We start from the raw sequence: 17,349 nt of genomic DNA, 5'->3' as shown, positions 1-17,349 counted from the left end.
AGTGAAGTTTAATAAAGTTTTTTGACAGATTAAAGTAGCATTGTGTGTAGTATTAAAAATACAGCTGAACAGTTTAAATTTCCATCATTATTTTAGGTAAATAAAATTATAGTATTAAATACTGGAATGTTAATTGTCAACTGATAGTTATTGAAAGAAAAACAAAACTTGTTAGCTGAAATGTCTCACTGATGTCGCTTTCTAGCACCATTGATCTAACAGTGTTTCTCAGAAATTGTTATGTAGCTGTTTCTGTTTGCTCTGGGTATCAGTGATCACATTCTTAATTAGAAGCTTTTTTTACAGTGTATTTATATTGAACCTTTATTTGGTAGCATCATGAAGGCTCCTGAATAATGCCCTGATAATATTTATGTCTCTTTTTAAGCACACTTAATCAAATTGTCTTATTTCTAAGTAGGAGTGATCAAAAAAGGATCTTTTCTTTTCATTTCATAGATAGGTCTCTTTAGGACAAAAGTAAAATATCTTTTGTGCTGTTCAGTTTACCTATGCCAACTCTGTCTTCCTGCTTTGCAGTTTTGCTCTGCAATCTGTCTATAATAATGCATTTCTGACTTAATAAAGTTTAAATACATTTTTCAAGAAATTACTAATATCCCTGGGAAAGGGATGCAAGAATGCTTAAAAACTAACAAAGTACTCCACTGAAGTGGATGAATTGTAAGTTGGGAAATACAGCTTTTCCTACAAATCTTGGTTAAAGAATTAGTGAAACATTTTTGCTTCCTGCTTATATAGCAATCTAGAATGACAGGCATAATAAACAATATTATAATAAGCAATAAGTAATAAGCAAAAGTAATCAATTAAGACAACCTCTTGTAAGAACATTGACATTTTGTTGATTTCTTGCTATTGGCTAGTCACCTAATCACATTTTGGCTTCACTAAATTCCCATGAACTTTTACATCCTAGGTTAAGCTTTTCAGTTTCAGTAGCTAACTTATGGAAATTAGGTGAATATGAGTAACAGCAAAAATAAGCTGCTGGAAAGCAATATAAAAAAAAAAGTCATCATCCTGGTTTTCTACCTGCAGTAGCTAAAAGGAGTATAAATTAGGTTTATTAGTCCTTCCTTTATTGCTGAAGCATGGAGACTGATGTAGTCACTTGAGCTGTACAAAATGCTTAAAACTGGAGCAGACTGCAAAACTTGTGAAGACTCTTCCTTCAAAGTGAGAGGTTGCATGGGAAGATCATCCTTGAGAGCCAAGAGAGAAGGGATGGGGGGCAGGGAGTTTTGTTCCTCAAAAGAGAACTTTGAAGGTATGTAGAACATTTTGTTTAAGAACATGAGTAACTAACAAATAAGTAAGCTTGGATTTAAATTGATTATGAAAAGTGTAAAATTTGAACTTTGGGATAAGAAAAGGTGTTTGTCTTGGTGATAGTTTCTTTCCGTAATTTGACTTCAGAAGGTCTGCATTAGATCTGGACAGTTGGCACTAATGTAATTCACAGTCAAATCTCTCTTAACCTTTTAAACTTTAGGTTTCAATCAAGCGTATTTTTTATCCAGTAACAAGTAGTCAGTCTGTCCTTAATGTTGCCTGTGCTGGTATTCATATACCCCAGCTACCTTTTCTCTGAAGTAATAGAACATATTTTAACCTGCTGTTGTTGTGTGCCGTTAAAGGCTTAAGGGAACAAAATCTTGGTTCTTTTTATGAGAAATAGGTCTTGCTACTATTTCTTCTGTTCTTGCTTGCTTTGTGCTCCAGGTTCCATAACAGTCCTGGTACTTGGCTTCAAGACTGCTGCAGAGCCTTTGACTCTTCTTTCTCCAGAGGTGGTAGGGAGTGCAGTCATACTTTCTATTTTTGTTTGTTTTAAAAGGATTTGTGCAAACTGACTAGTTCAGCTAGAATGTTCACATTTATAGTACTGAATGCCTGTTTAGTGTGTATTTCCATAAATTCTGTATGACTGTTGAAAATAGAGTTAGGTAACAGCAACCAGAATATGAAGTCTGCCGTCAAGAAATAAAAATAGGACATCATGAGAGCTCTTTCACAACTTACCAGCTATGAAAGGTGAGATAAAATCTAAACGTAGTAAAAGTAACAGTATAAAGTATGCACTGATTGTACAAGCAAGAGCATAAACCATATTTTGGTTGAATATCATCAGTCAGAATAAATCCTGTCCAGCATCTGAATTAAAGATAGATAACTATTTGAAGATAGTTTGTATATGTGGTGGGTTGACCCTGGCTGGATACCAGGTGCCCACCAAAGCCGCTCTATCACTCCCCCTCCTCAACTGGACAGGGGAGAGAAAATAAAACGAAAGGCTCGTGGGTCGAGATAAGGACAGAGAGATCACTCACCAATCACCATCACAGGCAAAACAGACTCGACTTGATGAAAAATTAATTTAATTTATTGCTAGTCAAATCAGAGCAGGATAATGAGAAATAAACCCAAATCTTAAAACACCTTCCCCCTCACCCCTCCCTTCTTCCCAGGCTTAACTTTACTGCCAATTTTCTCCACCTCCTCCCCTTGCCTGAGCGGCACAGGGGGACGGGGAATGGGGGTTTCGGTCAGTTCATCACACGTTGTTTCTGCTGCTCCTTCCTCCTCAGGGGGAGGACTCCTCACACTCTTCCCCTGCTCCAGCGTGGGGTCCCTCCCACGGGAGACAGTCCTTCACGAACTTCTCCAGCGTGAGTCCTTCCCACGGGCTACAGTTCTTCACGAACTGCTCCAGCATGGGTCCCATCCACGGGGTGCAGTCCTTCAGGAACAGACTGCTCCAGCGTGGGTCCCCCACAGGGTCACAAGTCCTGCCAGCAAACCTGCTCCAGCGTGGGCTCCTCTCTCCACGGGTCCACAGGTCCTGCCAGGAGCCTGCTCCAGCGTGGGCTTCCCACGAGGTCACAGCGTCCTTCGGGCATCCACCTGCTCCAGCATGGGGTCCTCCACGGGCTGCAGGTGGATATCTGCTCCACCGTGGACCTCCATGGGCTGCAGGGGGACAGCCTGCCTCACCATGGTCTTCACCACAGGCTGCAGGGGAATCTCTGCTCCGGCGCCTGGAGCACCTCCTGCCCCTCCTTCTTCACTGACCTTGGTGTCTGCGGAGTTGTTTCTCTCACATCTTCTCACTCCGATCTCTCTCGCTGCAACTGCAACTCCCCTGTAACTTCTTTTCCCTTTCTTAAATATGCTGTCACAGAGGTGCTACCACTGTTGCTGATGGGCTCGGTCTTGGCCAGCGGCGGGTCCGACTTGGAGCCAGCTGGCATTGGCTCTATTGTCTGATAGAGACAACCTTCAGACACAGGATAATATGTACAATTCCAGAACTGTTGGTAGTAAGTTAAAATATTTTTACTGTAATTCTAAGTATTCTACATTTAAGGGATCTCAAGTATATAAATGCCACGTCTATCTAAAAAAAAAAAAAATTGTTAGTCCTGTTAACCTCCCTGATTATATTTGCAAAATAAAGCAAATAAAATAATAATAAATGATAATACAGCAATAGGGGAAGCTTCTAGCAGCTTCTTACAGAAGCCACCCCTGTAGCCCCCCCGCTACCAAAACCTTGCCACGCAAACCCAATACAGTATATGACAACAGTAGAAGCAAACAAATGTGAAAGGTTTTTTTTTAATCTCATGATCCTGAAGAAAGGAAAATAAGTTGTATTTTGGGGAATATATTCCCTTTATCACAGAAGTCCATGGGATTGCATAAAAGTAGAAGATTCTGTAGCTGTTAGGTGAGTTGGAGTAGCATTTTCAATGAAGAGAGATACTGTTGTCTTGTTATAGAGGGAGCTTTCATAAATAGTCATCTACAGCAGTGGAGATCTGCTTATGCTTTATTTTGCAAATATAATCAGGGAGGTACTTAAAGGACTAACAATTTTTTTTTTTTTTTAGATAGACGTGGCATTTATATACTTGAGATCCCTTAAATGTAGAATACTTAGAATTACAGTAAAAATATTTTAACTTACTACCAACAGTTCTGGAATTGTACATATTATCCTGTGTCTGAAGGTTGTCTCTATTATGACCATTGACCACAGCTGGCGGTGTTTAGATCAATGTAGATTTTGAGAAGAAAGGACACAAGAACAGTACAATAATCTTCCCTCAAACACTTGATGTTTCTGATAGTGCTGCTTATGTGGAAGGCACTGAAGTGTCAATAATTAGAGGTGTTTAAGAGCCTCAGTAATCAAAACAAAGCCAGGGATTTTTATTCCCTGCAGAAGAGTGGCAGACAGCTGTTTGTGAAGAGATTTTGGAGATACAGATTATGCGGTATTGTAGGTTAATAATACATCTCAACTTCCTCTCTAGTTCTGAAAATTTATTGTACATCCCAGAACCTAAGTGTCTCAGCAGTGAAGTGTCTTTCTTTGCAATCTAAGATCTCTGGCTATTTGTAATCTTTCATAGCAAGTCATAAGTGTTAAGACAGAAATTATGGTCAGATCTGTGATGCCATGATGCAAGGAGAATCACACCAGGCTTCAGTATTCTAAACAGCTGAGGGCAGAAAATGCACATCACTTAGTGTGGCACATACCCACTCCAGTAAAAATGACTGAGAGTTGGTCTTTGTTGCTTCCGTATGCATATGACCCCAAAATACACTTGATACACTATTTCACAGAAGGTTGTTCATAAGAAGGGTTTTCTGGTCTTTTATGTAGAAGTGTGAGGGAAGATTATATTAAAAGTTAATCTCCTGGAATAAATAACTTTTTTTCCCCTGCATTATTTTGTTGGTTTTAGCCTGATTTAATGACATTGAGTAATCTGTGTTCTGCAGTTTACTTTAAATTCAAGTCTTCTGTTTACACGTGTGTGCAAATAAACTGGGTTAAAAATTAATTGTTTTTTCATTAAACAAGTGGAAGATTATTGTCTCTATTACCCCATCACTATCTGTTAAGAAGATAGCTGAAAACCAAAATGAAGAACTATATTGTGTAACTACAGAAAGAAGGATATTGAAAACAAAAGCTTCGAAAAGTTCACATGTGAAATGACCCTGTAGACTGGACATGGTGGACTTACAAAGCCAGACTATAATTTACAGTTATTTCAGCCTTTTGGGAAAAAAAAAAAAATTTTTTTGAGTCATTCATGATATTTTGCTCAGAATTATTCTGGCTTTATTAATTTTTTGGGAAAAAATGAAAGTGTTAACAACTTCTCTAAGACCTTAATCATCTACTAAGTACTTTTAGAGGTTTTGATTTTTTTGATCCTTTTTTTTTTTTTGGTGGGTTCCAGGTTGCAAACCAACCTGGCTGATTTTCAGTGCAGGAGCTTTTTACTTACTTTGGGTTTTGGATAACTTGCACTATTATTTGTGAAGCTTTTTCTTAGCTACCATAAGCAACAGAAGCCTCCCAGAGGCAAGATTAAATATCCTCTTCTACTGTTTCTAGTCTATTCTGAATTAAATGACTGCATTCCTTAATTAATTTCCTAATTAATTTCTGTGTTAATAGGCTGTTTTTGCCAATGTGAAACGTTTTACACAAGTACAGAGGTCTGGAATAGGCTTTCTCTAGTTCCTATAAAGCTGAATTTATGCAGTATTTCTGTAATAGGAATCTTGGGGGGGGGTTCGAGCATGGGGAAAACTTTGGAGAAGGCTTGGAGGCTTCACAAAAAAGACAAAAAATGGGAACAGGACATACTAAATAATTTGAAAAACTGATGATGTCCCACATTAGAGCTAATTTGCACTTTTTAATATGTGGAAAAGTATTAGTCACAAGAACTTGTACTGTACCTGTTGAATATGTGGAGTCTCTCTTTTTTTTCAGTCAACTGCATGTTTTCAACCTAAGTTTACTTAAAGTTTTACTGAAAAGAAATGTACAAAGGCAGCCATTCAATTGAGGATTAATCACTATGGCAACAGAAATGTGGTGACTGAAAAGGGGGAGGATGTATTCTCCCCTCAGCTTCCTGCCAGCTGTCATAGTCAACCTCTGCGGCATGAATTCGGGCCAAAATATAGACTGTGACCAGCTCTAAGAAACTATATCTGTATTTTTATAAATTCGTACAAGAATCACACTATAAAAGAAGACTTAATCCTCTGAATTGGATGACAGACATTTGGCACTCTTGCCAGTGTTTGACAGAGAAATAACGGGATTCTTTGTAGTAAAACCTGGATTAATGGTAAACCCCTCTTTATGTTATTGCAATGTGGTGTAAATGAGAGAACTAAGCATGCTGTCAGCCTAGGAAAAAACGTGCCCTTTGTATCTCCAATGCGGATTTAAGTGCTGTTGAGAATACTGTAAATACAAAAGTTGTGTCATTAAGAACTCCTCTTTATCTTATTTGTATTACATTGACATTTTGTAGATTATTTAAACAAAGACTTTCTATCAGTTATAGTAACTCTGATCGCAGTGTGTTTGCACAGCTTTCAGATTCAACAAGTTTAGATAGTTGTTTACAAAGAGTAGGCTTTTGGGAGATAACATTCCATTTTCCTTGCTCTTCTAGGATGGGGAATGCTATTCAGTTTCAAAATAATTGTTCCCAAATGATTGGCCTGTAATTCTGCTTTATTGAGCTTACTGTTTCAGGTTACAATGGAATTAACCATTTCAGTATGGCTTTTGGTTGTTTTTTTTAAAATGTGGTGAGTTCATATGCGGCATTCTGTGAAGCATGTAGTTGCATTTTCGTTATGATGTATGTGCATGGCTTTTGGTTTTGCTACTGTTTGATGGAGGGGTGAGAGGGTGAAAGAAGATAGGTGCAAGTCCACAGGCTTCTGCTGGCATAAGCAATTACCTTTGAATTCTGAGACAGGCTGATTATCTCCTCTCATTCTCAATAGTAGTAATAACTATGTTGATTTACAATCAGGTTTTTGGTTCAAGAAAGTGATATGGCTTACAGGAATTCTTTTTGTTAAAGAGTCAACAAATTAAACAAAACTGCTACCAATGAGAAATTTTTGCTCTGTTACCTGATTGGAGAAGAAACGGACTCAGAAGTAAATGTGAAACAGAGAGAACACAATCCATCCTCAAATGACTTAGCAGTCAATTCTCCACTACCAAGCAAAAGATTACAGCTTATGGAATGTCCTTTCTCTCAGTTTATACAAGCAGAAAAGCTAGATAGGACAACCAGGGGAAAATAACTACATATTACTCCGATAAAATTTCTTTACTTTTATCAGCAGGTATAGCTAAATACTGGTCTCTTGGTGTTGGTAGAATATTTTAGAGGAGTAATTTGGACCCAGAATAAGTCTAACAGTTTTTGTAGCTTGAAGAATATTTTGGCTATTGGTCTGCTGTGATGCTATCAAATATTAGATACCTTTGTAGTCATAGCGAACATCCTGAGTAGCTTTGTTTAGTTCAGAAAGTTTGAGTGTAAATGCGATTGTCCTAGAATATTCTAAAATTTTGAGGTAGATTAGCTTCATTTCTAAGACAATTTAGGTGCTGACCATGAGCTATACAATTACCTCTAATTCTCATTCTACAATCCTGTTTTGGTAGAACAGTAGACAAATTCAGTCTGAGTGAGACTGCTTTTCAATTGAAGTTAAATTCAGATGGAAAATTAATGTCCACATCAGAAATCATTCTAAAATATGGTAAGATTCAGGCTTATTTCAAACTGTGGAATGTTTAACTCGCCATAACCCTCTGAAGTACATAATTTGTTCAGTAGTGTGTCCTCTGTAAGTAGAGAAGCAATTCTGGTTTATTTAAGAACCAGGTGAAAGTAGAGACAGTCTCGCTATTTGATAACTTTTTTTCTCTTGACCACGTGGACCTCATTTTTAGAGGAACTACACGAAGTTTTATGTGGACACTATTATACTTTGTCTTCCTGTCTTCTGCATGCATACTCTGGCATGCAGAATAATTTAGGAAGAAATTCTTGTTTGACATGTGTACATATAGAAGAGAGAAGGAAAGAAGACCAAGAATGAATAGTCGGGTAGCAAACGTTTCAGGGTATGTATTTATGTCCTGACAAGTAGAGAAAACGTAGGTAAAATAAAAACAATATCTGGAATAGCATATGTTCAAGAAAAGTATATAGAAAGGTCATAGTATTTCATACATATTATGGGAAAAGCTCCCAGGGAAAAAAACAAGGAAAACTATAAAGGGAAAAAAGATTAGCTGAAATAATTTGGAATTGTAATTTGGGTAGATAAATTCACTGGCATGCAGTAAGTATCACCTGATCAAAATAATAACCATCATCCAAAGCCCACTGCAACTCGCAATATATCTGGAAGGTCATGTGTTTTCTCAGGTTTTGGGGGGAGTGGAAAAATGTAAAGTAGAATATGGCATAAGGGTTTGTTATTTGCTTGTAAGCTGTGTGCTAAGAGGACAGTCATACTGAATTCACTGTGTTTCATGGCTTTGTATGATTTAGGTGGCTGCAAGGCAGCTAGAGATTTGAGAAGGCCTTTCTTGTTTGTTTAGAATTGAAAACAAACAATGAAACTGTGCAATGGAAAGTATCCTGGATATCTGGCAGCAGTGGTTTCCTGCATACCTGAAGAGAAAAGCCTGTTAACACTGTTTCAGCTGTGAGTGGGGAAGTCAGAGAGGGTGATTGCTGACTGGAAGTCAGTATCTGGCAAGGTACTTATCACAGTGATACTTTGGATAGTCAGGCAGTAAAAGAGAGGAAGATGCTCAGACACAGTACAACTGTGGCTGAGGAATAATTATGCAAACATGTTGTCACCTTCAGATTCAGGCTTTTGAAGGAAGTTCATCATCCTTGAAGTCTGGTGACTTGAGGAATTGCCACAAATGTGAGACAGCTTAAAAAACAAGTATCCTTGAATATCTGTTTTTCGTTTTTCTTTTTTTCTCTACTCATCTTATTCCTAGCCTCTGCTCACTTACTCTCCCATACATTTTCATCTTCCTGTACTTAAAAAGGTGAACATAGTTCTCTTTTGCCTTGCTTGAAGGGGCTAAGGAGAGGAAGAGGGAAGTCACAGGCTTAAGGTGGCCAGTCATCTCAGTCATGTCTGAGGATGCTTATACATGGACTAGCATTCATTGGTCCAGAGTGTAGAGCCACCTCTTTATGGCTGTTGTAGGAAGAACAGGTACTGAAGTTTTGTACTGTCAAAGATAGACAAAAATTGGTTTTGGTGCGTGTATACTATTTTTAAAACTTCTGTAACTATGCAGCAGGAGACAGATTGTCACAGGGACCTAACAGATCCAAGAGTTGTTGCAGACTCAAGATGGAATCTCTAAGTAAAAGTGACTGCAGCATTGTGGCACTTGAATTTTTGCTTGATGCTCAACTGCATGTCTTCATTCTTCTTGAAGAGCATTACCCTTAAATGTGAACTGGTGTGGGACTCTACATGTGCAGATGCTACCATTTTTGCTGGACTTTTGATTACAGTCTGTATGTAATATGTAACTCAAAGAAATGGAAACTCATTATTGGTATCCAAAACTTGATATATACTTTTAAGAATAAGAGACATACGTAACAAAAGAAGGAGGAATGGAGGAAAAGATCTTCTGTGGTAGGAAGATATAACGTGTTTATGTAGAAAACCCCATAGACTAAATGGAACATGAAAGGTGAAAATAAGTGCTTTCTTTGAAGTATTTTTTTGTGTGTGGTAAGTGTCCCTGGGTTTTAAAAACTATTTTCTGCACAACTATGTAATCCCTCTTCCTTTCCATTGCAATATATGGAAAGCCTCTTCAGAGTAAGTGCAGTAAATGAGAGGAGGATAGGATAAGAAAACAAGTGTAAGACAGGAAGGAATGGCTGCACTTCTACATATTATTTTCCCTAATTTGCACTAGCACTTCACAATTTCATTTTACTGTACTTTCATTAACTCTCTTTCCATTTACTGAGATATTTTCTGTAGTGTAACCTTTTCTCATGTAATTTTTTGAATCAAAAAAATGTTGCCTTCTACTAAACAGCTTGCATCTGTGGCCTTAATCTTATATGTATGCCTTTGAAAAGAAATTGTTTATTTCTTTTGAACTTTATGTGAAGATTTTCTTGACAAAGTGGAAGTGCACAAAGTTGAATAAAGTAGTAAAAACGTTACATTCAGTAATTGAATCAAATTTTTTATATTTGATGTCGAAGAAATTATTTTGCTGCAGCTTTTTCCCCCTGCCAAGGTACTGGTTTGAGAAAGGAGAAAATGTGAAGAATACAGAAACGTATAATGATGTTACAGATAAGTCACTATAAGTGCACTTAATTTATCAGATGACCAATAAGTATGTGGTCAAGTTTAAGTGAAACTTTTCCGCTTTGAACAGTGGAAATTTCATAACATACACTGCAAATGCGTATTGTCTTTAATGTATTTAAACATTTAGTAAAGACTAACTGCTTTCATGATTGCTGTCAATCTTTTTGTAAAAATTCTTTTAAAATACATACAGCAGATACTGTATGCTATACTAAGTATTTCTTTAGCTTTGTGTTATACGTATTTCAGAAGGCTAATTAGAAGACATGCTATGCAGTACATGAAGAATATGTTTTAACATACAGTATGTATGTGTTTGATGGTATAACGTTTGGCAAGAATGCTTTTGGATTTCTATACTGTGATTTTAGTTGTCATTCAGAATAACTTGCCCCTAATCATGTATTTGAAACTTCTAAGCATATTTACATTTCAGTGTGAGAGAAAAACATGCTATTACTTAGGTACTGGATGGAATCTTAATTCCAGGAGAAAGAATTTTTGTCGCTATTTGTGCCATTTGAGAGTTTTGACTATTTTTCTCCTCCCTGTGTTAAATTGGTTAACATTTTTCAGTACTTACGAGGCTGAACCATAAAGCAAAGCCAGACTTGCTATTTGGCAAAACAGTTGGATTTTTTTTGACAAAAAAAATTGACTTGTTCTTCTTAATTCTCCTTTCTTTCTTTCTATTGAATCACTGTTTCTTTATCATCCTGAGATATGCTTATGGACTGATCACTGTCATCTTTCCAGTTTTCCAGTAATGATTCGAAAACATTGTAGTCAGATCTTGTATCATTAAAATGTTATTTCAAGAAGTTTAACAGCCAGTTGTTGTGTTTCAGCCTAACTGGGTGCTATTTAACCAATCGGCTTTGCTCCAGAGAGCCGAGATAAGTTTTTCAGGAGTAACTCACAGTGGCCATGGGCTTTCACTGGAATTGGCTCCTGCAGCTCTTGGGGTAACTTGTTTATAGTAACTTTTTCTACCTTAATGAAAAAACTTTGAGCAGCTAATTTAGGTAGAAGAAGAGGAGCTCTTTGTGTGTATATGGTGGTATTTTGCTGTTGTTCTTTCGGGCTTGGCAGTGTGAACCAATGTTCTTAAAAGGTTTGTACTTCCAGAACTAAATATGCCATTTGTGAGTTTATTTGCAATTAGCAGTACTTTTTACATTAATTCTGATTCCCTCCAAAAACAAGCAATTTTACGACTTTCAGTGTGTTTACAACATTTGGCTTTTTTCCCAAAGCGATTTTTAATCTTCTGTGTTTGAACAGATGTGTAAACCAAAGTATTGCTGCCTCATATACTCTGGTCTTGTTTAATAAGAGGTAGATGGATGCACATTTATGGGGGTTTAAAGTACTTTTAAGACAGGCATTGACATGGTTAGGCTTGTATTCTATCCAAGTTATGCCTGCTTGAATTAAATTATACAATCCTGATTTCCTGACAGAGTTACAAATACACTGAGTCTTATCATAGTGAGATCTGAATACTATGAGTATTTTTCATGCAGAAATTCCATCAAAATGAATCTGTTTTAAAACTAGCATTGCTTTCTTCTTTTAAAATACATTTTCCAAGTAAATTTCTGTATTATCCATGCATATCTTAAAAAAAAAAAAAATTGTAAATATCTTAAATGTATACAGAATTAGCAAGATAACCATAGAATACTTATGCTATAGATAGCATCTGCTAATTCAATCTTAATTTTGTTACTATCATCATAACATCATTGGGAGAATAGGGTTTTTGTCTTAATTGGGTCCTTGGTTTCAGTTTTGTGTAGTATAAATTTTAATACTGCAGTGAAATTTTAATCTTTGGAGTTGTGCGTTTAGCTTAAAGAGTGAAAATTTATGCCTGCAGGTCCTTTAATATTAACATCTCTCTCTGTATGCTAGTTTGAGGTTACTTGCCAAAGTAATGGATTGAGAACAGATGTGAGATCCTAAAGCTCAAGAACATTGTGAACGGCCCATGGAAATAAAGGAAGTGGACATGGATCAAATAGAAATATATTGGGAAGAAACATTGTAGATCAAAAACCAAATTTTGAACTGCAAATGACAAGGTGTGAACACAGTTTGTGTTTTCATCTCTAGTGTTAGTAGGGGGACTGAGGACATCACTAACCGGTTATTCTTTCCCCTGATCTTATGTGGGGGGAGAAAAAAAAAAGGTAATATTGCTTTTCTGGGTTTTTTTCAGTTTTTCCCCGCTCTTCAAACACACTCTTTAATTTTCATATTTCCTTTGGCTTGCCTTTTGGCAAGGGGGAAATTTTGATGAGAATTTGTGAGAATTTCTGAAAAATAAGTGAGGTGTAAATAGGATTATATTTTTGTGCAAGACATTGACTGTCAATGCATGATGAGTTGATCTGTAGCACAGTCTTCTTGAATTTGATTGGAACATTAGCTTTTTATGACTATTACATTTCAAACTGGCATTCTCCATTTAAGAAGTATCATGTGATTGTTAGTGTTTTAATCTTGTCAGTATTATAATGAAAGTGTAATGTGTAACTTTTTTTTTTCTGTTCCTTTACATGTGAGTATAGTGATACCTCTTCTGAAAGTATCTTTACAATTCTGAATAAGAGTGTGTGTGTGTGTGTGTGCGTGTGTTAGAGATTGTGATACTGACAAAAATGTTTTTACCTTAACTTTGGTATCTTTGAATAGTGGTGTGACTATTTATGGTTTTGAATGTTAAATTGCTAAAGTAACTAAGAGTTCTGAATATATACTGTGTGAAAATTGTGTTACATATATAAACAAGCAGGAAGCAGTGAATCCAAATAATCCATTAATCCTGATAAATTAATCCAGGAAGCTATTATGTGTCTATTAAGACTGTAAGCTATTGACACAGGCATTTTCTATTTTATAGTAATATTTGGAGGTTGTAACTGAGATTTGAGTCCTATGGCACAGGATTAAGTATTTGAATAACCCCTGTTTTTGCATTAGAGAACTTAGAGATCTTTTATTTAGCCTCACAATTAACCTGTTTGGAAAAATATCCCATTTTACTCTTACAGTACCAAGACTTGCCTTCAGTGTCCCTGGAAGTTTGTGACTGAGTAGGGAGTCTACACTGCAGCTCTCAATCCCAGTCTTAGCATTCAAACCATTGAGTGCTAGCTAAGAGTGACAGAAGTGGGCGCAATAGAACTCATCGTTATGTCAGAGACACAGCTGTTTTGATGATTTCCATGTCTCATTTTACTAGAAAAATGATGAAAACCCAGAAGACGACACAGCAGAGAAGAACGTTAAGGGAGGGCAAGAAATGCTGGTGAACAGTAATCAACATCACCTGTATGTTAGGCATCCTGTGACCCAGAAGAACAAAAGAGTACACAGAGTAGGTTCAACCACCTTCTTAGTTGGAAAGACACCCAAAGGAATCCGCAGGTGAGACTGTTTTGGTGAGATGGAAGTAAAACTCTAAGGTTGAAATGAACTTCCGTCTGGGCAGTTGCTTGTCTTTGTTTCAACCATACTCAGGGAATACTGATTATTTTTTATGGCAAGAGCAGAACTAATGGGAAACTTCCACTCACACTATACAAAGAGTACCATAATTGATTAATAAAATGAGTTGAACCCATAAATCACTTTAACATGTTGATTCAATGTGTCATATATTACATAGCTGTGCAGACATCATCACCGCGAGTGTTCATGGTATGTGCATCATGCAGTACTACAAACCAATGTTTAAACTGTATAGAAACAAGAAGCTTTATAGTGTGAGCTTCTGACTGCCTACTGATTTTGCCTAGATCTCATCACTTTCATTGAAAGACTATTAAAAAAATTGGACTTTGTGTTTATTTTTTAACATGGGGCTCAATATTTTTCAATATTTCTTTTAATGTTTTGTTTCCCCCCTCATTTTTGGAAGGATAATAATTTTTCTATCTCCTTGTTTTCCCTTTTTCCCCAAACTATTGCTAGTATTAATATAAATACATAAATTCCGTTGGTATATAGGTAGACGTTCAATAACAATAGCCAGATGGTATGTGGGAATAGAAAAGCTGTAGCTAACTAAGCAAACCATAGAACTGGGATTTGGTATGTATTTTCAATTTGGCCTTGAGACAATTAAATTACTATATGAGAGTTGGTATCTAGGTAATACCTGTAAGTGTTCAGAATCTGTCATATTAGCCAGGTGGCCTCAGCTATCCAAACTGTTACTGTTGAAGTGCCAGACTTGCTTACTATTATAGATACTGAAAATTCTAAATATTTAAGAGGCAAGTAGAGGAGAACCCTTCATCCTAAAAATATTCAAAATCATAATCATAGTTATCAATAATTTGTTGAAGTAAAATTTTCAAAGGTAATGAAGTGGCTAAGAATGTTATTCCAAGATCCTAAAGCCCTATCTAGCAAAAAGCTTAAGCACATTTGCTCCTAAACGTTAAGCAGGTCATCTGTTAGCACCTGGCTCGCAGTTAGACTTCGTAGTACATCTGGATACACTGTGCAATGAATGAGGATGGTTAGGTGCCTCAGTTTGTGTTGTAGTTGTAAGGTGGGGTGGGAAGCTGTCTGTAGTCAGCACACACAAACGGGTATAATTGGAGCTGGCAAGTCAAGAGGTATTTGAGGCCAAACAGGGTTAAATCTGACTGCCTATTGGAACCCTCATACAGGAAAGGCAATGTTTCATATCCTGTCTCTGACAAAGGAGCATAAACCCACCTCTCCAGCCTTCCAGTTAGGTTACCTGACCCCAGACTATGGCTAACTCAATTAGGGTGATCTCCTTTAGTTAGAGCTTGGCCTCTTAGCAGAAGCAAATATTCCATAGCTCACTGGATAAGATGGAGGGGACAGTCCCTGTCTCCTGTGAATGTGTTTATCCAGCTCTTGTTTAGCAAGTCTTTTAAAAGGAGTTTGAGCAACTATTTTTTTTTTTTTTTCCTCCCTGAAAAAACATTAGCATCTGTCCATCTGCATCCTTTTGGTAGCTAAACACCTTCTGAAATGTGGTCCTTTGGTATGATATCTTACCTACACTGAAAGTCAGTAAGTCTTTGGATCATCAGCTGAGGAAATCACACTGGAGTTTGCGATTCAGAAGTCACTTCAGTTCTTCTGAGGTCATTATTCTTTCTTCTCTTTGCTAATAAAAACAAACAATGCTCCTAATAAGGAAGTTGCTTTTAGTGATTACTTTCTGGGATATGTGAAGTAGGTGAATTGCTTGAAAGCTGCTTTTGTTTCTAGTTAAATGTGTCAAAATAATGCATTTTTCCTTCTTGATAATTACAGGAGACAATTTGAGGAAATGGTATCCCACTTCAATATGGGATCAGTGGAAGAACTTGCAGAACATATTGCAAAAGCTACATCAGAAAGAAGGCAGAAGATGTTGAAGGAATTCTACATTTCCAAGCATCCAGAGGTGGAGTCTTTCTTCCCGGTTGAAATACCAGTACAAGCTTCACATGACTATGAGGAAAGAGAATTGGATACAACACACTCCAGAAACAGAAAATCCGTTGTTAATTTTGAAAGATCTAAGTCTAGATCTTCATCAGCTAAAGGACTGCTGCTGAGCGGAACTGCAGAAACGCAGAGCTGTAGAGGAGAAGTAGAGCAGCTTCACAATGACTCCTACTTGCAAGATGTGTGTGTTGATGCAAAATATAAACAATCACCCACTGTTGCTACTCATCATATTGAAAGGAGAAACAGTCAGGCATTCAAGGATTTTATGGCATCTGGCTCATTAAGCCGTAAATCAGAAATAATTGAGGTGCTGCCTGTAAAAAGTTGTGAAGGACAGCAGAACTCAGAAGGAGCACAGCTGCCAAGAAAAAGATCCCTATCTCAGTCAGAAAATGGGGAGAGAAAAGCTCAGACTTGTAAGAAAATGTCTTCTGTGGACTTACTTGGAGATACCTCTATTCTCAATGACCTCTTCAGAAATGATGGAAATGGGCCTACCGAATCACCAAGGAGATTCCCTTCGGGGCAAGTAGAAAAATCAAAGGAGAGACCAAAAGATTTCTGGGACATGCTGAATGAGCAGAATGAGGAGAGCCTCAGAAAGCTCACAGACATAGCAATCATAGAGAAGCTGTGTGAAAGAGCACCTCATCCCCCAATGACCCAAGAGAGAGAAGTGTGTGAAAGTTCTCTTTGGAAAAAAAATGAAAATTTTATATGGAAAAAATACAGTCCAGATGATTCAGATGAACCGTCCACTGCTACATCTTGTAATGTAGTAAAATGGAAGTTTTCTATGTGAGTTGCACTGTAATTATTTTAGTTGAACATTAAAATATCCACAGCTTCAGCAGTATGCAGCAAAACATGTGATACCTCCATGAAATTAAAGGCAAAGTGATGAATTCATATTTATGATGATACAGATTTACCTTTCACAGATGTGAATATATATGTAATTAATATGTAATGTATTGTACATATGTGCATAATAGTGCATATGTACTATATATTGTAAGCTATGATATATTAATTTTAAATTAAACTTTTTAAAGTGTTCTGAGTGCACTTTGCTTTCTTGAATTCTGATTATATTCCTAGACTCGGTAGCAGTACTTTTTCCCCTTTACTTACATTTGGACACCCTCAGTCGTCTCGGCAGAATGTAACGATATTAACAGGATTTGACAATGATATTCCACATATTTGCTGAGCTACTAGAGACTCAGGGACTTCATGAGACAGGGATGATGTCTTTGTGTCGAAGAGCCTTTGGATTCCCCCCCTTCCCTGCCCCCCCCCCCCCCCCCCCCCCCGTGATTTTGCTCAGTCTCTCTGAAGCTGTGGAGCTTCTAATTATCTTCAGTATCCTATGGCAGTGAGTTTCTCAGCTTGGTTGATGTGAAGAATCACCAATTCCGTGCAAGACCTACAGCAGATTACATGATGCTAGGTGTCAAATTTCATCTCTCATTACACTTTCATCTCCCATTTTTATTTTTATAGACTTCTGTCAGAGTTGTTGTGATCTGGACAATATGTTGGTGTTACTCACTTTTCCGTGCAAGCAAAGAAGAGAGGGAATAGTCTTTTAAA

General features: G+C 37.1%; 1 protein-coding gene across 4 annotated transcripts in view; it reads left to right on the top strand.

The window, feature by feature from the left end:
• Positions 1-16,812, top strand: part of ERCC6L2 (ERCC excision repair 6 like 2) — a 59,185-nt gene extending 42,373 nt beyond the window's left edge. For 2 of the 4 annotated variants that reach the window (XM_050912871.1, XM_050912870.1), the window contains 2 exons: positions 13,514-13,698; positions 15,574-16,812. In XM_050912871.1, the coding sequence (XP_050768828.1) occupies positions 13,514-13,698; positions 15,574-16,555 (1,167 nt within the window). In that variant the 3' untranslated portion in view covers positions 16,556-16,812. Of the gene's footprint in view, positions 1-12,180; positions 12,736-13,322; positions 13,483-13,513; positions 13,699-15,573 lie in introns of those variants that run through there. The other 2 variants (XR_007767795.1, XM_050912872.1) reach the window with 2 other exon arrangements.
• Positions 16,813-17,349: the final 537 nt, after the last annotated feature.

The sequence above is a fragment of the Gymnogyps californianus genome, chromosome Z, assembly GCF_018139145.2.
Source record: "Gymnogyps californianus isolate 813 chromosome Z, ASM1813914v2, whole genome shotgun sequence".
Classification (NCBI taxonomy): Eukaryota; Metazoa; Chordata; class Aves; order Accipitriformes; family Cathartidae; genus Gymnogyps; species Gymnogyps californianus.
Note: the sequence above shows the minus strand (reverse complement) of the source record. Positions and strands in the feature narration are given on the sequence as shown.